Below are 20,914 nucleotides of genomic sequence, written 5' to 3'. Positions count from 1 at the left end.
GCCTTGAGATCATTGACAAGATCCTCCCGTGTAGTTCTGGGCTGATTCCTCACCGTTCTCATGATCATTGCAACTCCACGAGGTGAGATCTTGCATGGAGCCCCAGGCCGAGGGAGATTGACAGTTCTTTTGGTGTTTCTTTCATTTGCGAATAATCGCACCAACTGTTGTCACCTTCTCACCAAGCTGCTTGGCGATGGTCTTGTAGCCCATTCCAGCCTTGTGTAGGTCTACAATCTTGTCCCTGACATCCTTGGAGAGCTCTTTGGTCTTGGCCATGGTGGAGAGTTTGGAATCTGATTGATTGATTGCTTGCTTCTGTGGACAGGTGTCTTTTATACAGGCAACAAACTGAGATTAGGAGCACTCCCTTTAAGAGTGTGCTCCTAATCTCAGCTCGTTACCTGTATAAAAGACACCTGGGAGCCAGAAATCTTTCTGATTGAGAGGGGGTCAAATACTTATTTCCCTCATTCAAATGCAAATCAATTTATAACATTTTTGACATGCATTTTTCTGGATTTTTTTGTTGTTATTCTGTCTCTCACTGTTCAAATAAACCTACCATTAAAATTATAGACTGATCATTTCTTTGTCAGTGGGCAAACGTACAAAATCAGCAGGGGATCAAATACTTTTTTCCCCTCACTGTATACAAATGTAAACAAGGTTTGAAATGATTGTTTTAGTCAAATATTATATCGGTTTGGGGTTCTTGGGGTCAATTTGCAGTCTTCAAATTATTTGTAATTATGTTCCGGCCCCCTGACCATCGCTGAAGAAGAAAATCGGCCCGGGGCTGAATCTAGTTGGTGATCCTTGGTATAGAGCATAAAGCATGAATGAGACAGATGACTACAGCCGGCATACCCAAACCAATTTGGGTATGATTTAATAATCAACACAATTGTTTGACAAAACATAAGCGGAAGGAAAGAGATATGCGTTACACAGTTCTATTTTTTATGTCTGCGCCACACCTTGCTGAAAAGTCAACAGCCTAGAGAGCTGGGCAAGCCTGGTCCTGGAGGGCATCTCAGTCAACATCCTTTGTTTTGTTACTTTTGACACCGCTGTGAAAAAACTAGTAAGGGGACCCATCCATTATTACCGAGACAAGAACACCCTGCCAAGCTAGACCATTAGATGTCCACCTGTGCTAAAATGGCCTTCAAAGAGGCCCTCAACATTCTGCTTTTTCATCACATAGCATTATAATCTGTGATCTCTGCCACCCTCAACACAATAACCTGACTCCAGATACTGTCCAGATAACACCAAAGAATGGACATATTCACTTACTTAGAAAATCTATTATATTCATTTAGGATTTACAGATAAACCTTCAAAATAGTATGAGCTCACTGGTAATACTGAACATTTACATTTGAATAAGACCCAGTTATATAGCTAAAATGATAGGGTGGAAACATAGCAGTGGAGGCTGCTGAGGGGAGGATTGCTCATAATAATGGCTGGAATGGAGTGGTATCAACCACGTGTTTGTGTTTGATTCCATTCCATTGACTCCATTCCAGCCATTATTATGAGCCACCCTCCCCTCAGAAGCCTCCACTGAAACACAGGCTATTGGTAAGCTTGTTGGCTGTATTCAATTGAATTGGACAATTCTAGAAAGCTGCTATTCATGTTAACCTTTTGACAATATATGATTTGACATTGATCACTTTGGGAACGTACTGTATCTGTTCTTCAGATTTCTATGGCATGATTGCAGAAATAGCAGAGGTCTTGTGTATACTACATGTGCCCTCTTCTCCTGGTACTGCAGCTGATCACCGGCTCCTGAAGCACACTCTTCACTCGTCCCATGCATCTCCATATTGGTTCTTTTTCACTGTGGAGACAAAATAACCATACAAAAAAATCAGACATGTCTATGCAATGTAGTTCACTAACGCACCCGGAATAATGTGTTTGTTTAATTCAACAATTATAAAAGGCTACACTGCTAATTATTGCTACAATCTAAAAAGCAAATGTTAGCGTATCTTAGCATGTTCCTTGATACAGACCCCCTGCTATGGCCAAAGACACTGAGTATGTGAGCACTGTTGACACACTGAATAACCTATATAGACAGGTCATATCACCATTGTAAGCCCCATATGTAAATAGCCCCAATAACAGATCACTGTGGGGAATGAGTCACCATCTCTCTTCAGAACAGGTGTTTCAGCCGGGGACTTGAGCAAAGTGTCTGCCTTTTGGGTCAGGGTAACCTCGTAGTTCTCTCGGTTTCTGCTTCGTAGGTCCTCGTACAGGATTGGTCTCTTTTTGGGAGTCTCATCATCCAAGTAAGGAGGGACTAAAAAGGCAGTGAGGGGAGGAAACCTTTCAGAGCAAACTGCCATTCAAGGTGTCTGGCCAGGGCCAATACAAAATCTGTTGATTCAAAAGTGAGATAATGTTCCCAAATGTTCTCTCTACTTCAACTAAATTACATTCAGCTTGAAGACAGTTCTGTGAATAAAACAAGGATGAGTGAGAGAGCATTAGCCATGTCTGTAACCACAACATGCTAATCCTGATGTCCATACCTGGTTGGTTAACATCAGCTGCAGCTCCTGTGGGGCCAGACTCACTGATGGGAGGGCTCAAAAGAGCAGCCTGATCACTATAGGAGAAGTCACTAGGGTAGCTGAATGAGTCTGCTTGAGCGCGAGGTTCCGCCACTGACTGGGAGGCTTGTTCAAAATAAGCCTGGTTAGGATCTCCCAACTCTGACTGGTTCTTAGGAGCAAACCTGGTTCCAATGAAAATGTAACTTGGTAAGATGTCAAAACAATAACCAGTTACCACAATGGGGGAGGGGGATTAGATGCAATACTGACTGTTGAGGGATATGACGTTGTCCTTGTCTTAGGGCGTCACCCAATGGGGAATTCTCCAGATTTTTGAACTTCTCCTGACATATCTTTGTGTAGGAGATCTTCCCGCCAATGTACCCAAACAGACCAGCAACTGAAAATAGACACCACGCACACACAAAAATGAATATTCCCAAGACATGACAATGGTACATTTACATTTTGAATTCCAGCAGGACACTGACAAGCCTCATATTCAGCCTTCACTTACTAGCTACTTTAGGCAGGGAACCAAATCGTGGTGAGGGTGCAAGGACTCCTGAAAGGGAGAGATAGAAAGTAAAGTAAAATCCAATGAAAGGCATTAGAGGCTGATATTTTAATTACAATTTCAATGGACTTAACATTAAACGTACCTTTCATAACGAGTGCTTGAGCTACAGACACTGCCACAGCAGTTAATGGAAGGGCTGTGAATAAATGTTGTCATTAGTGCATTCAGAATCGATCCATCCTTATAACTCTTTATTTCAACAACGCATGCCCACAACACTTCAGCAGCTATAAACTTCAGTAAAAGAGAAATCTAGAGAGGAATAGAGGCATGGTCTAGAGAATGTCATTGTATGCGGTAGCGTTAAGATTTCCCTTCACGGGAACTAAGGGGCCTAGCCCGAACCATGACAAATAGCCCCAGACCATTATTTATTCTCCACCAAACCTTACAGTTGGCACTATGCATTGGGGCAGGTAGCATTCTCCTGGCAGCCGCCAAACCCAGATTAGGTTTGTGTGCGGCTTCCTGGCCATGGAAACCCATTTCATGAAGCTCCCGACTAACAGTTATTGTGCTGACGTTGCTTCCAGAGGCAGTTTGGAACTCGGTAGTGAGTGTTGCAACCGAAGACAGGCGTTTTTTCACGCTTCAGCACTCGGCGGTCCCGTTCTGTAAGCTTGTGTGGCCTACCACTTGGCGGCTGAGCTGTTGTTGCTCCTAGACGTTCACACTTCACAATAACAGCACTTACAGTTGCCCGGGGCAGTTCTAGAAGGGCAGAAATTTGACGAACTGACTTGTTGGAAAGGTGGCATCCTATGACGGTGCCACGTTGAAAGTCACTGAGCTCTTCAGTAAGGCCATTCTACTGCCAATGTTTGTCTATGGAGATTGCATGGCGGTGTGCTCGATTTTCTACACGTCGGCAACGGGTGTGGTTGAAATAGCGAATCCACTCATTTGAAGGTGTGTCCAAATACGTGCGTGTATGTACAGTGGGGAGAACAAGTATTTGATACACTGCCGATTTTGCAGGTTTTCCTACTTACAAAGCATGTAGAGGTCTGTAATTTTTATCGTAGGTACACATTAACTGTGAGAGACGGAATCTAAAACAAAAATCCAGAAAATCACATTGTATGATTTTTAAGTAATTAATTTGCATTTTATTGCTTCTTACGGAGCCACTCCTTAGTTGCCCTGGCTGTGTGTTTCGGGTCGTTGTCATGCTGGACGACCCAGCAACGACTCATCTTCAATGCTCTTACTGAGGGAAGGAGGTTGTTGGCCAAGATCTCGCGATACATGGCCCCATCCATCCTCCCCTCAATACGGTGCAGTCGTCCTGTCCCCTTTGCAGAAAAGCATCCCCAAAGAATGATGTTTCCACCTCCATGCTTCACGGTTGGGATGGTGTTCTTGGGGTTGTACTTATCCTTCTTCTTCCTCCAAACACGGCGAGTGGAGTTTAGACCAAAAAGCTCTATTTTTGTCTCATCATACCACATCACCTTCTCCCATTCCTTCTATGGATCATCCAGATGGTCATTGGCAAACTTCAGCTGGCTTGAGCAGGGGGACCTTGCGTGCGCTGCAGGATTTTAATCCATGACGGCGTAGTGTGTTACTAATGGTTTTCTTTGAGACTGTGGTCCCAGCTCTCTTCAGGTCATTGACCAGGTCCTGCCGTGTAGTTCTGGGCTGATCTCTCACCTTCCTCATGATCATTGATGCCCCACGAGGTGAGATCTTGCATGGAGCCCCAGACCGAGGGTGATTGACCGTCATCTTGAACTTCTTCCATTTTCTAATAATTGCGCCAACAGTTATTGCCTTCTCACCAAGCTGCTTGCCTATTGTCCTGTAGCCCATCCCAGCCTTGTGCAGGTCTACAATTGTATCCCTGATGTCCTTACACAGCTCTCTGGTCTTGGCCATTGTGGAGAGGTTGGAGTCTGTTTGATTGAGTGTGTGGACAGGTGTCTTTTATACAGGTAACGAGTTCAAACAGGTGCAGTTAATACAGGTAATGAGTGGAGAACAGGAGGGCTTCTTAAAGAAAAACTAACAGGTCTGTGAGAGCCGGAATTCTTACTGGTTGGTAGGTGATCAAATACTTATGTCATGCAATAAAATGCAAATTAATTACTTAAAAATTATACAATGTGATTTTCTGGATTTTTGTTTTAGATTCCGTCTCTCACAGTTGAAGTGTACCTATGATAAAAATTACAGACCTCTACATGCTTTGTAAGTAGGAAAACCTGCAAAATTGGCAGTGTATCAAATACTTGTTCTCCCCACTGTATGTATGTATATATTAGGAGCTAGATAGAGTAGTAGAATGCACAACATGCAATTTCAAAATCTGGTTGTGCAACAGCCGTTTTTCTCTTATGTCAGTCACTGACAGTCACTCAATTAGCCATGTCAGCTAACAATTGTTTTATTGGTAAATTAGTCTAAACTTGTAATCATGGCGGAATACCTACAACATTCAACGTTCAGCTTTATTGTCTACAAAATAAGTGTAGCCTAGTAACACTAGAAAACTCAGTGATCCTCTTTTAACAGTGGCCATCAAGACTGCTTTCAAAGGTGTGTTTTCCCGCAACTGCAATAAGAATGTTGTAGGCTACAATGACTGGGCATGCACATCTCTCCCTGTAAGGCATTCGTAATTTGAATGCGCCTTGAGAGGAATATTATTTTCTCGCATAGAATGCGACATGCTGAACAATTAAATAGGTAAACCATTCTACTATGGGGTTGTCTGATTTTGCTGTTGCTTACTCGTGCTGTTGGCTGTAGAAAATAAAATGTGGACATAATTCAAATATTGAAAGGTACCTGGTCTCAGCTCCACCTGGCTCTCATTTGGATCATAGGTGTTGTGTCTCAGACACGGCGGGACCCGGCCCAATTTAACCTCTGGGTGTAAACATTAGCCCAAACAATTTGACACTAAAACAAGAGTTTCTATTGGAGAAATTAATCTAAGTCCCTCCCCGTTTGCTTCTGTTTAAGAAATGTTTTGCAACAGAATCAGCATAATGAATACACCCCAGGTATGCCTCACAAATGGCACCATGTTCCCTTTATAGTGCAAGTGCTCCTTCTGACCAAGGCCCATAGGGCTATAACATAAGGAATATGTAGCCCAATATTGGAGTAAAGGAGCCTAACGTTACTCCTTATAGTCCAAGGACCTTACATGTTATTTTTACTGGGCAAATTTGCTCTGGAAGCCAAAACAGCCAAATGCTCCATCTAAACGTGAATCGATTATCAATTGCAGTACGGTTCTAGAAACATAAATCCCTCTACTTTCATATCACATCAAAATAATTACACAAATGCAAAATACACACTTACTGTACACTGTTTTAACCGGTTTTAAGTTGCACACACAGTACTTTTCAGGGACAACACGTTTGTGGCGTCCATCTTCCGTATTCGGAGACGCAGATAGCTAAATTAGCATAGGTAGTCCACTCTGCCTTCCGTCTGTTTTCCGTAAACAAGCGCCCCCTAACCCTATAAAAAGGTGTGCTTCATTTTAACCTTTTGGTTTTTTAAAATTATTTCTCGCTGATATAAACGACATGATGACCAAACCGGCTCCGCGCGTGCGTCCACCATCATGCGCATGTTGATTTTGTCTATCCTCACCAGAAGCGTTAATGACACGCAGGTTGAAATAACAAATCCAACCGTGAACAAACTATATTAATTTGGGAAGACATTTAACATTCAATGATATTTAGCTAGCTTGCTGTTGCTAGCTAATTTGTCCTGAGATATACACATTGGGTTGTTATTTTACCTGAAATGCCTATGGTCCTTTTTTTGCTGGATCTTTGTAGAATTCTGACCCATTTTGAGTCGCACAAAATCGTGTGTTCGCTACTCCAACAATTAATCCAGAGTTAAAAGGAGAAACCTAATTAGTTTTTTTGTTTTCTTTGATGACTCTCTCCTCGTTCATTCTTCTTTATATGCATTACCGCCACCAACTGTAGTGTGGACCTCATTCATCTTTCAATCACACATGTGGCTATATGCTCGAAAAACCATGAGTAGATGGGAGAGCCAGGACTTGCAGCGCATTAAGCATCTAAAATAGAACCACGTTCTTGATACTGTGAACCATCAGATCCTCCTCTCCACCCTCTCCGAGTTGGGCATCTCCGGTGCGGCTCACTCTTGGATTGCGTCCTACCTGACAGGTCGCTCCTACCAGGTGGCGTGGCGAGAATCTGTCTCCGCACCACGTGCTCTCACCACTGGTGTCTCCCAGGGCTAAGTTCTATGCCCTCTCCTATTCTCGCTATACACCAAGTAACTTGGCTCTGTCATATCCTCACGTGGCCTTTCCTATCATTGCTACACAGACGACACACAATTAATCTTCTCCTTTCCCCCTTCTGATAACCAGGTAGCGAATCGCATCTCTGCATGTCTGGCAGACATATCAGTGTGGATGTCGGATCACCACCTCAAGCTGAACCTCGGCAAGACAGAGCTGCTCTTCCTCCCGGGGAAGGACTGCCCGTTCCATGATCTTGCCATCACGGTTGACAACTCCGTTGTGTCCTCCTCCCAGAGTGCAAAGAGCCTTGGCGTGACCCTGGTCAACACCCTGTCGTTTTCCGCTAACATCAAGGCGGTGACCCGATCCTGTAGGTTCATGCTCTACAACATTCGCAGAGTACGACCCTGCCTTACACAGGAAGCAGCACAGGTCCTAATCCAGGCACTTGTCATCTCCCGTCTGGATTACTGTAACTCGCTGTTGGCCGGGCTCCCTGCCTGTGCCATTAAACCCCTACAACTCATCCAGAACGCTGCAGCCCATCTGGTGTTCAACCTTCCCAAGTTCTCTCACGTCACCCCGCTCCTCCGCACACTCCACTGGCTTCCAGTTCAAGCTCGCATCTGCTACAAGACCATGGTGCTTGCTTACGGAGCTGTGAGGGGAACGGCACCTCCGTACCTTCAGGCTCTGATCAGTCCCTACACCCAAACGAGGGCACTACGTTCATCCACCTCTGGCCTGCTGGCTCCCTTACCTCTGCGGAAGCACAGTTCCCGCTCAGCCCAGTCAAAACTGTTCGCTGCTCTGGCACCCCAATGGTGGAACAAGCTCCCTCACGACGCCAGGACAGCGGAGTCACTCACCACCTTCCGAAGACACTTAAAACCCCACCTCTTTAAGGAATACCTGGGATAGGATAAAGTAATCCTTCTACCCCCCCCCCCCCCAAAAAAAAAAAAACTATTGTTAAGTGGTTGTCCCATTGGCTATCATAAGGTGAATGCACCAATTTGTAAGTCGCTCTGGATAAGAGCGTCTGCTAAATGCCGAAAATGTACATGTAAATGTACTTTAGCACCTGGCAACGCAGACGCCCGCGAGCAGTTGACTGAATAATGTGTACATTTATTTTGCAACGTGGTCTGATAAGCATGTCATGCCCGGTGTCCACAAGATGCATATACGTTTTGTTTTACCGGATATTTTCCAAACTTGACGCACGTGCTTCGCTTTTCAACTCACTAAAAGCTAGCTAGTTGGTGTCTGTATGTACTTTCGTAGAAAATATTGAACGCATGCGATACAGAACGCACCGCAGCCTAGTGCGGCACATCTAACATTAGCGCTGAAAAATTAACTGTTGGCTTAATTCTGTAGTGATGAGCTGGAATTGTACTTTCAGTGACCTATATGTTGAGTGGTTTGAAAACTATGGTTATTTGTTTTAATAATAATAATATAATTGTTTTTGTACCTTTTTGTGAAGGCAATGGATTTGGAATGTTATTTTTTTGTGTGAACGGGGCATCATGTAAAACTACAAAATAGCCTAATCTTCATGACTAATTTTGAAACTTATACGTCAAACAGTATCATGGTTCTGGTCTAATGCTAATAAAAAGTTGGTCCGTTCACATCGTGATGCATTTCATTACACCGTAAGTCATCTTCACGGAGTCTTGCCCCGCTACTGAACGGACAAGTAATAAAACAGATGTTTGAGATGGAGGAGAGCCTGTTTCTCGTCAGATATTACATTTATTTAGGGAGATTGCAAAATATGACCTTTTCATTCGAGACAGGATAAATATTGTTGTTTCAGGTGATAAAACATGTTTAGTTACTTTTTCCTCAACTTGTTTCTCTAAGTCAAGCCAGCTTGCACTGCAGAGCAGCTAGCTACCTAAAAGTTAGGCTAGGTTGAACATACCATTGTAGCTACCAACCTCCACCTAACAATTATCATCCAAAACAAACATCATTACCATCACAATAAACTTAAACCGGAGGCAACAGTCATAATTAACTTAAAAGCCAATGTGTATTATTTAACATTACTATTCAAATAGTACTCACTTATTGGAATGGGTAATTGTTTACAAGTTGCTAGCTATCCCATAAAGCCATCACCGAAAACCACATTTTTCATCTCTCTGTTTTGGTAACTTCCGAGGCAGTTAGAAAAATGTCCAAGTATGCGGTGTCTGTCTCGCAACGGAGCCTTCAACCACAAGAGGGCATTGCACTTTCACGCCCTTGTGGACGTCTCCATTGAAATGCATGACATCTGAGTACTTATGGGTAATGTGAACGAGGCTTGAGGCGTTAACGGCTCTGCATGGTCAATCCGACATCTGCAGTGGCCGTAAAGCATTTACTGCGATGCGGCCTCCAGAAGTCAGCGCATTCATACTTCTTGCGCTTCGCGGAGCAGAGCTGTTCTCAAGGAAGTGAGTTTGTGTTTATACAGGTCCTCCCGCCCCCACCTACCATCAACCAATCATGTCAATGCAGAGCTATAAGGCGCTATTAGGAGTAGAGCCCTGCACAGGCATTAATTTTGAGCCATACCCATGCCGGCGACGTTCAGGCCCTACCCTACACAGGCCCGATTGCTTTTGCCAAATTTAAGGCCCTGCCCAAAACCCGAAATCAGAAAGAACGTCCTCTGTGTCTGTCTGTCACTCGATCGCTCTGCTTGGGCTGCTCTGCCAGAGATGTTAGAGAAAGGAGGAGATAGGAATCCCATTGAGCAATGAATGAAAGAACGCATAACGCCCTACACAGCAGAATGTTGACAAATCACGTTCACGTTGTCATGTTGCGTCACTCGGTTGCTAAAATAATCGTCACATAATCCCTTCTCAAAGTCAGGGTATGAGTTGAGAACTGTCTATTTTCCTCGAAAGTACGTAACGTCACAATTCCAAAGCTATACAATAAAACAGATCGCAGGTTAATTATTTCACATCTTGGAAAATATTTGTAATGTTGTACTTCTTGTTGAAGAAATTATTGCTAATGTTAGGTTTTTGAGCAAGCGCCTAATTGACGCCAATTCACTCCTTGAAGGAGAGCTCTCCTTGTCACAGAATCACCCAGAATGCACCGCGCGGCCCATTGACATTGCATGGGCAACGTACACGATGGACGTTAATACGATTCCCATCTCCTTAAAAAGTATCGCTGGCTCTGCTTTGTTTCTCTCAAATTTGGTGCACAAATTTGTTAACATCCCTGTTAGTGAGCATTTTATCCTTTGCCAAGATAATCCATCCGCCTGGGTGTGGCATATCAAGAAGCTGAATAAACAGCATGATCATTACACAGATGCGCCTTGTGCTGGGGACAATAAAAGGCCACTAAAATGTGCAGTTTTGTCACACAACACGATGTCTCAAGTTGAGGGAGCATGCAATTGGCATGCTGACTGCAGGAATGTCCCCCAGAGTTTATGACAGAGATGTAATGTTCATCTCTACCATAAACCACCTCCAACGTCGTTTTAGTGAATTTGGCAGTACGTCCAACAGACCACATGTAACCACGCCAGCCCAGGATAAAGCCATTTTGTGGGGAAAAACTCATTCTGATTGGCTGGGCCTGGCTTCCAATTGGGTGGGCCTATGTCATGTGAAATCCATAGATTAGGGCCTAATGAATTTATTTTAATTGACTTATTTCCTTATATAAACTGTAACTCAGCAAAATCATTGAAATTGTTGCATTTATATTTTTGTTCAGTATATTGGACGGTTTAAGCACTTCTGACACCATGTTATGTTCTTAAAGCAAATGTATGCTTGATCCGTCAATGTGGTCGGAGGCTGAGTATGGAGGGTGTGATGCAATTGCGGAGCCTCGAGGCATACAGAGGCCAAATTGAGCGCCGTACCGCATCGCTATGTGCCTCCCAAATTTTGTAACAATGCGGCGAGTGCCGTATAGCTCTGCATTGATATGTTTGGTTGACAGTAGGTGGGGGCGTGAGTTACTGTATAAACAAACGCTTCCTTCACAACAGCTCTGCGCCGCATAGCTTAAGAAGTATGAATGCCCTGACTTCTGCAGAGGCCGTAAATGCTGCACGGCCAATGCAGACGTCAGATTGGCCATGCAGAGCCTTTTAGTCATATGACTGTACTGTGCAACAGAGAACGAGCAAATGGCTCAGCTTCAAAATGTTAGTGATACATTTAATGATACCCAGCCTTAACCCCATTTGTAATGTCGGTGCACGTCGGGTCGGGTAGCAGAGCTCTAATACGGAGCCCTCTGCATTGTTACAACATTTTGGAGGCGCAGGGCGATGCAGTACGGAGCTCGATTTGGCCTCCGCAAGCCTCCGGAGGCATGGAACCTCCACATTGCATTGCCAGAACAAGCATAAATTGGCTTTTATGCTTCCAAATCCATACTGCAAGCGATGCATGTTAATATTTAGACCAAGCGTCAAGGCTCTTAAAACTCCCCGTACAGAAGACGCCTTCGTCCAATGACTTATGTGTAATGTAATGAATCAGAGTCATGATCAAGGGCTTGGGAATAGGGTGCTATTTGGAACACAACCTTATGTTGTAGCATGACTTACATCTGTACCAGAAGCTCTCTTGGTTGCATTCCCGAAACACTCTCTTCTCCTCCTCCGTGGGAATGTAGGGTGCCCCAACTTGACCCTGTTCAACAGCGTACAGAAATGTAGATATTTTAATTACCTAGATATCATATACATAGCAGATTAAAGTAAACTCTGCCGTGTTCTGCTTTTCCACTGCACTACATACACGCCAGTCGTCTACTGTAGTGAGTGGAGACTGGAGAGGTTGAAATGTTAACTTTAGCAGTTAGATAGAAAAATACCTTTCCCTCACATAATAGCGTTATCGCCGATATTATTACTACAGTACTACTTGATTAACTTGCTAATTACTCATGTTTGAGTTAACGACTAAAAAGTGCTGTTGTGGCTAGCTTGGATTAACTTTGTTTGGCAAGCTAGCTAACGTTTGTTAGCAAACTAATCCACAGAATGCTAACTAGCGGTTAGCTACTGTTAGCTAGCTACGTTACTGTACCTGAGCCCCTTGCTGCTGTTGTTGTTGTTGGGGATCCGTGAATCCCATTGACGTTTGTGACATGACTTGAAGATAAATTGAGATAGTTAAAAATGTGCTACACCATTATTTCGAGGTTATGTGCATGCATAACAGGGGAAACAGTTGATACTTCAAAAATGACCTCAAAGCAGGGAAGTTGCTGTAATCAGAGGGCCTTGAGCAAAACGTGAGTGTAGACGTCACGCGTCCAGAAGCGTGCCCAGTCTTCTTCTTCTTCGATGAGGTTTAACGGCGCTGGACATCCAATAAATGTTGCATTACCGCCACCTACTAGACTGGAGTATACTTCGCTTATACTTTACTTGAAAACAAATAAATAAATAATACAAATAAATCAACAATGACCCTACCATCTAACCCTACACACCAGCCACCCTACTCCACTATTTAAATATATCTAGTCCTACCTCAGGCCAACAGCCTGAAAGGATGGGACACCACCACTCAGCACACCCTGTAACTCTTCTGATGTCAAGTCTCGTACACCCAAATACCTCTGCAGCTGCCACCACAACCTCCATTTTCTGCGTCTTACGTTCCATCCCTGAAGTACAGTTGATAACCATTGCTATAAACGCAAAAAATCCAATCTTACTAAAGCATATACAGTGAGGGAAAAAAGTATTTGATCCCCTGCTGATTTTGTACGTTTGCCCACTGACAAAGACATGATCAGTCTATAATTTTAATGGTAGGTTTATTTGAACAGTGAGAGACAGAATAACAACAACAAAATCCAGAAAAATGCATGTAAAAAATGTTATAAATTGATTTGCATTTTAATGAGGGAAATAAGTATTTGACCCCTCTGCAAAACATGACTTAGTACTTGGTGGCAAAACCCTTGATGGCAATCACAGAGGTCAGACGTTTCTTGTAGTTGGCCACCAGGTTTGCACACATCTCAGGAGGGATTTTGTTCCACTCCTCTTTGCAGATCTTCTCCAAGTCATTAAGGTTTCGAGGCTGACGTTTGGCAACTCGAACCTTCAGCTCCCTCCACAGATTTTCTATGGGATTAAGGTCTGGAGACTGGCTAGGCCACTCCAGGACCTTAATGTGCTTCTTCTTGAGCCACTCCTTTGTTGCCTTGGTTGTGTGTTTTGGGTCATTGTCATGCTGGAATACCCATCCACGACCCATTTTCAATGACCTGGCTGAGAGTGAAGTTGTCCTGTCCCCTTAGCAGAAAAACACCCCCAAAGCATAATGTTTCCACCTCCATGTTTGACGGTGGGGATGGTGTTCTTGGGGTCATAGGCAGCATTCCTCCTCCTCCAAACACGGCGAGTTGAGTTGATGCCAAAGAGCTCCATTTTGGTCTCATCTGACCACAACACTTTCACTCAGTTCTCCTCTGAATCATTCAGATGTTCATTGGCTAACGTCAGACGGCCCTGTATATGTGCTTTCTTGAGCAGGGGGACCTTGTGGGCGCTGCAGGATTTCAGTCCTTCACGGTGTAGTGTGTTACCAATTGTTTTCTTGGTGACTATGGTCCCAGCTGCATTGAGATCATTGACAAGATCCTCCCGTGTAGTTCTGGGCTGATTCCTCACCGTTCTCATGATCATTGCAACTCCACGAGGTGAGATCTTGCATGGAGCCCCAGGCAGAGGGAGATTGACAGTTCTTTTGGTGTTTCTTCCATTTGCGAATAATCGCACCAACTGTTGTCACCTTCTCACCAAGCTGCTTGGCGATGGTCTTGTAGCCCATTCCAGCCTTGTGTAGGTCTACAATCTTGTCCCTGACATCCTTGGAGAGCTCTTTGGTCTTGGCCATGGTAGAGAGTTTGGAATCTGATTGATTGACTGCTTCTGTGGACAGGTGTCTTTTATACAGGTAACAAACTGAGATTAGGAGCACTCCCTTTAAGAGTGTGCTCCTAATCTCAGCTCGTTACCTCTATAAAAGACAACTGGGAGCCAGAAATCTTTCTGATTGAGAGGGGTTCAAATACTTATTTCCTCATTAAAATGCAAATCAATTTATAACATTTTTTTTCTGGATTTTGTTGTTGTTATTCTGTCTCTCACTGTTCAAATAAACCTACCATTAAAATTATAGACTGATCATTTCTTTGTCAGTGGGCAAATGTACAAAATCAGCAGGGGATCAAATACTTTTTTCCCTCACTGTATCACTTGTTGGCCTAGCCCTCTGTACTGGTGCAGATCTACTACTCACACCACTCCTCTCAGGATCCCTTCCCCTTGCCCCATCTTTACATTTACATTTTACATTTTAGTCATTTAGCAGACGCTCTTATCCAGAACGACTTACAGTTAGTGAGTGCATACATTTTTTTTCTTCCTCTACTTTCTTCACTGCCTCAGCATATGACAACTTCTGCACTACTCTATCCCTGGAAACTTCAATCTGCCTCTCTCGCACCAGACATTTCTGATCACCAACCCCATCGGCACCCCTACAATTAACACATACCACTACTTTCCCCAATGTTACACATTCTTTTGTCTCATGCCCTTCTGCACTCTTCTGACACCTAGGAACATCCCTCCTACACACTGCTTCCACATGCCCATAAGCTTGACACCTGTAACAACGTAATGTATTCGGCACAAAAGTTTGTACAGGATAACTTATATACCCTAACATCCCTTTGTCGGGCAAAGACTCAACATCAAAACTCAAAAGAACATACAACAACTCTTCTGTTTCACCACTTACGCCACCCTGTCTAAGTCGCACCAAACGACAAACGACGTGCATGACTAACACCGGGAATCTTCCCTTTCAGTTGGTCAACTTTCACATTTACCTCTACCACGTAATCACTCCTTTCAATGGCACCCTTTTCTTGAGCACAAAACAATTTGCATCTCTTGTCTCCATTTGTTTAACGCGGAGCGCCTGCACCCTTTGACCAGCAGAAACACAAACAATTATCACAAGACCACTTCTGGTTACCTTCACCAATTCCACAGCACCCAACTGTTTTCACCCTCCCTGAAACCACAAATGGATCAGCCAAAAGGCAAGTGTCCACTTTTTCCAAAAATGTCACTCCTACTGTCACAGACTCATCTTTATCCTGACCCTCTGTGCAAGCCCCAGCTCTGACAACTAGCACGCCCGGTCCAGACACAACAACGCCTCAAGACCAACGCTTGCTCCCGATTGAAATACTTGGGCACGTTCGAGCAAATCATTTTTGTCAAGTCGGTTACCAACGCTTTCAAAGAGTGTTGCATAACATTTTTTATCAGACTTTCGCCTACATGTCGACTGCATGAACTTTACAAAAATTATATGATTAAAGGTCATTAAGTTTTAGGTTGGACAGGGTTGGGTGGGTTTGAGGGATGGGGGAGGGTCTTGATCACACCAAAAGTGTTATTGCATTTTGGTACACCAGAAGTACATTCATTTCCAATGGAAAGCTGCTTTGCCTTGCTACATTGGATTTATCGAACATATGCATCAAACTGTATGCTTAGATGGCTTGACAAAAATGGTAGCAGAAGGTGAATGTTGAACTTTTGTTGCACACATAGCTATCCAGATGATGCTGCGTACCATTTTGCGCAAGCCCTGTCGGTGTGATTGAAGCGGTAAACTGTTGGTGTGATCGAGGCGTCAGTGTGAAAAGCACCTTACCTCGGAACACCATCCAATCAATGCAGAGGCGTAACATTTCCAGATCCTGAACAACAAATACAATAATTTATACAATGTAGGTGTAAACAATTTGAACCAATCATACAATGCAAAGGGCGGGGCAAATTGCCAACATTTTGGCAGTGGTACTCATATCAGAAACTACAAACCGCAAAATTGTTTACCAATCTGTCAAGGAGGATAGTTGCCATTCGACGAGTTTTTGAAAAAATGAAAAGAAGAACGTTCTAAAAAAAAATAACGAAGGGAAAAGGAAGGTGAGGACACATACTGAAATATCTAATCTGCGAGCCCAGCGAAGTTGGAAAAAGCTATCATTTTAGCATGCCAAAGGAGTTGGATTGCTAGCAAAGAAGCTAAACGCACTTTAAAAAAGGTAAGCTGGCCGAGATTTGAAATACTCGGTCCCACCATATAGCTAGTTTAATCAAGTTAGCAAACTAGCTTTTCGTAGCGAGTAGCTAGCCGTTTCGGACAAATTGAGCTAGGAAATTGCTTCGATACTAGCTAGATCCCAATAGCAGCTAGCGTCGAACTAACTGTTATCTAACCGTTTGTCTGTCACTAGGTAGCAGTTAGCTAGCTAGCGAACTGTCTAAAAGGTCCACATTGCATTGTTAGCTAACGTTAGCCCAGTTGGGGAGAGATCTAGCTAGTTATGTTTTTATTAGTTAACCATGTTGTCAGAATTTGGCAAACCCAGAAGTACTCAAATACTGGACAGGAAGGAAGTCGAATGAATGTTACCGTTGTTGTTAGTTAGCTAACTAGTTAACATTAACCAGCTCTAGCCTAGAGACAGGCAATTAATATCGGCAACTAGGCTAGCTAGCTAGTTATCTAACGTGACCAACTCGCTAGCTAGCTACGACGTTAGCGATATTGAAGACACAGTACAATGGCAATTCTAGTAAGCTAACTGTTGTTGGCTAATGTACAGTACCAATAATTGGACATAACTCCCCTGCGTCTTTTGTTTTGCCACTGTGTGTTTATCCGTTGATTTACATCGTAGAATGTGTTCCTGTCACAATGTAATGCCACTGAAATTCGTGTTTGAGGAGGCAAGCTGCATTTACACAGACGAAACAAGTTATAGATGGATTAAAGACTTTACACCTAACTTGGCTGGCAGTCTAATACTAGGATACAACTAACGTTACTGAGTGAGTATAATCAGCAAATATCCATATACACTTGTATATTATACAGCTGTACCTTACTTACTCGGACATACCTTGCCTTTGTCATGCCAATGTACCCCAAAGTTGTCTCCATTACCTATATAGCCCAACAACCACGAAAGGAATTCTCCCCCCAAAGTCTTGGATTCTTAAAAAATATCCTTGCTGAGTGTTTAATCACTCTACCTCTGTTTTGTAGGTGCTAGATTTAAAGTTAACCTCCAGTCAACACTGTAATAGCTAACATTCTGTGATTGCTACTGGGCACTCTTTCTTCTGTGTGTAATTACAGCAAAGGCCAAATTGCATTTGTCCTGTTTAGCAGCTGCTTTTGCCCCCCTCCTAAATCGGGCCACATCCATACAGTGTCTGTGAAAACAGTGGCAGTGTACACACTGCACAGTAAAGATCAATCACACTATTTTGGCAATAGCCTGTCCACTGCCACTCTCTTTTGGTGTGTTTGTACAGCAAAGGGAGAATAGACACACAATGGGGAGTTTGTTCTTGTTTTCTGTAGCAGTAAGACAGGAGCACAGACACACAGAGAGAAATCTGGTCAGTCTGCAATGAACCAGGGGGTGGAGAGGGCTGAACTATTTTAGACCCTGAGGCCTTTACAATGCACTTCTCATCTGGAGGAAAGTCTGTGTGTCACTCCCACATGGGTCAGGGCTCTACTAATTTAGGAGCACCAGTGCGCCTAGAAAAAGGATTCTAGCTGTATTACCTCAAATATTTTAAATTGTGCTCCTACATTTATTTGTGTGCGCCTACATTTTTCAACTTAGGCGCGCACATGTGCTCCTTGTAAAAAAACAAAACAAAAAAAACATGTCAGTGTAGAGCCCTGTGGGCGTTTTACATGGTCTGAATAATCAGTAACCATTTGATCCAAGGACTTTGGTTCTTTTTGCATTGTTGCGTAAAAACATTCAATTATGTCAGTGGCCTGCAGACAGATGCAAAGGGTGAATTTGAGTCTGACATTTTCATCCACCAGGCCAGCCAATGTTTACCATTCCATTGTTAGCATGTAACATCCTAGTGTTCAATGTAAGGGTCTAAGTATCAAAGCAGCTTTTTTAAAACATGATTTGGTTATCATTGCAATATTTTGATGACTATGGTGCTTAGGCTACATCTTACATAAAATGATGACAATGATCCTTACATCTGATGTAAAATTGTTGAATAGAATGGGTTGGATCACTTTGTCATAGGCAGGACAGGAGGCTGTTATATTTGCCAAGGATTAGTGGCAGCCTGGTTTATTGTGGTCACTTTTTTAAGCAAGTGTACAGTACAGTGATGACCCCCCCCCTCTCTGCCCCAACCCATACATGTCTCTCTCTGTGTGGTTGACTGATCCTCTCGGCCTCGGCCTGCAGAGATAAGCCTCTGATGGCTGTACAGATGTGTGTGTGTGTGTGTGCACTGTGCACGCACACACTGGGCCTCTGTGCATAGGAACGGCAGGGAATCCTTCTAGATTGCAGAGGGGCATCTATCTGCGATTACCCGGTGCATAATTCCGGGGAATGTGTGTTTTTTGGTTTAATTCTGTAGGACATTAATGGCATTGATGAGTGTAGGGATGAAAGCCCCCCCCCCCCCCCCGCAAGGAGTTAACGTTACAGACAGTCCTCATTTTCTAATTTCTCTGTGCTGTTATCAAAATAGTCTCTCTCATACACCCAAGATGTGTATGACATGTTTGTGAAGAAACACTTGCCTCTGATGAAATGTCTGTATGTAGTTGTGCTTGTATTCATGGTCTGAAAACAGAAGTACTGTGTTGTCTTTTCATACCAGCAGTATGGCAGGTCTGTACATTTCAGTTAAATACATCTTGATTGGTCCTCAGTGGATTTGACACACATCAGGTACATGGTATGAACAATGTTAATACCTGAGCACAATTGAACAAGGTCTTTCAAATACAAGGTGGCATAATTTTTTTGAAGACATGACTTGGTCCCAAAAAGAGCTGGTCTCTGGTTGAGTGGTTCTTCTGTCAGGCCATGGATTTGTGTCTCCTCTCAGGATGAGCCAGAGGAGGGCCATTGGTCACTCTTATCACTGCATAGTGTGGTGGTTAGATTTATAGGAGCCAGATAAGAGCTGTGCAGTCGAGCATTTCTCTTAATGAGCCTGGCGCCTCACTGTTTCTCCTGTCCCATCAGACTGACACTGTTGTCCCTCTCCTCTCTTACTGCTTTGTCCCAGTACTGATCAACTGACTGACTCTGCACGTCTGCCATCTGGTAAAACCTATATGAGGCTTCCCAGTGTTTACCTACATGGAGTTCACGGCTGCACAAATATCTTTATCTTGCCTTGCTTGTTGTTGACTCTGTAACACCTGCATCTGACTGATCTACGACCTCAACAGTTCACCTACTGCCTTATCAAGAGCACTTACAGGAAACCCTGGATTTCCTGTATGAACTATACGGCTATATTCTTACAACCAACTGAATTACAGCCTTAATTTGCCTGCCTGGAGATGGTGAGACTGGTTCTCTTGTCAAATTATCTGCTAAACCTAACTGAAAAGGTTGGAGGTGTGTCTGTGTTTGCTTGGCGCTAAATTATTAACCTGAACTGCTGCAATCATTATCCGGCGGCAAATATAAAGAACATGTTAAACTGCAAGCCATGCAAGTTACTCTGATTTTAAAGGTACTGCTGCTAAGCAACTTTGAAAATAGGTTAAATAGCTGTTAATCAGACAAGCCCCCCTCCTTTAGTCATAGTTCTCCTAAAATGAGAGATCCTTTGTCTTTGGATGCATTCAAAGGCTCTGTTCTGTAATACACAAAAACGTGAGTGAGTTCAGCTAGAAATAGCCTATAATGGGGCCTTGCCGAGGCATATTATTTTTGGCTTTGGGTAGGGAGAACTGCTTTGGAGCAGGATAATTGATGTTTGGGACTAACTTCACCAAAGAAACCACCCGGTCCTCGGCCCAAGGAAAGCCAACTCTGTACCTCTCTCACCTCATACAGAGTCTGCCTGTGTATTTGGACTGGAGCTTTCAGGGCTGTGTACTAGGCTTCACATGAGCTCTCTTTTAGAAATCACACTGGTTTTGAGGAAGAGCTTTCTAAAACATGCAAGTAAGTGGTCCTGTTACGGCAGTAGCATGAAGGCCTTATCTGTCAGGAGAAGCTAGCGATGTTTCCACTCCATAGGAAGGTTGTGATTATGCCAGGGCAAAGCCTGTCATTTAGTGCTGGTGAACCAGATGTAGTTAGTTCTCATTTTGGCTATTTTTTGCTGTATTCGCCCCAGTTGTGACTGTGCGCCAATGCTGAGATCTCGTGTTGCACGAAACCTTGGATACTAGAACATGAACGGTTCGGTACTAGAATTTGTTACTTTCAGTACTTCTGTCAAATGTGTATCACGGATCAAGTCTGTCTATCAGCCAGTGTTAATTTCGTCATTTTTCTTTTTTCAGGGGCAATTGATGAGACTATAACTGACTAAATAGAATCAGAAAACAAAACATATTATTTCTCATTTCAGTTGACTAA

At 43.4% G+C, this 20,914-nt stretch overlaps 2 protein-coding genes across 8 annotated transcripts in view; one reads left to right on the top strand and one right to left on the bottom strand.

The window, feature by feature from the left end:
• Positions 1-856: 856 nt before the first annotated feature.
• ociad1 (OCIA domain containing 1) lies at positions 857-12,760 on the bottom strand. The gene is made up of 8 exons (XM_084164316.1): positions 12,502-12,760; positions 12,018-12,102; positions 3,248-3,301; positions 3,103-3,150; positions 2,856-2,985; positions 2,562-2,767; positions 2,174-2,329; positions 857-1,858 (listed from the first exon to the last, which is right to left on the bottom strand). Exons 1-8 carry the CDS (start codon positions 12,562-12,564, stop codon positions 1,821-1,823), a joined length of 780 nt encoding a protein of 259 aa, XP_084020442.1. The 5' UTR covers positions 12,565-12,760; the 3' UTR covers positions 857-1,820.
• A 3,546-nt stretch (positions 12,761-16,306) lies between these two features.
• The window catches only part of LOC311131355 (protein furry homolog-like), a 93,588-nt gene continuing 88,980 nt past the window's right edge, over positions 16,307-20,914 (top strand). For all 7 annotated transcript variants that reach the window (XM_084164309.1, XM_084164314.1, XM_084164312.1 and 4 more), the window contains exon 1: positions 16,307-16,564. The gene's annotated coding sequence lies outside the window, so the exon portion shown is untranslated. The remainder of the gene's footprint in view (positions 16,565-20,914) is intronic.

This window comes from Coregonus lavaretus, assembly GCF_964263955.1.
Source record: "Coregonus lavaretus genome assembly, chromosome: 6".
Lineage (NCBI taxonomy): Eukaryota > Metazoa > Chordata > Actinopteri > Salmoniformes > Salmonidae > Coregonus > Coregonus lavaretus.
Note: the sequence above shows the minus strand (reverse complement) of the source record. Positions and strands in the feature narration are given on the sequence as shown.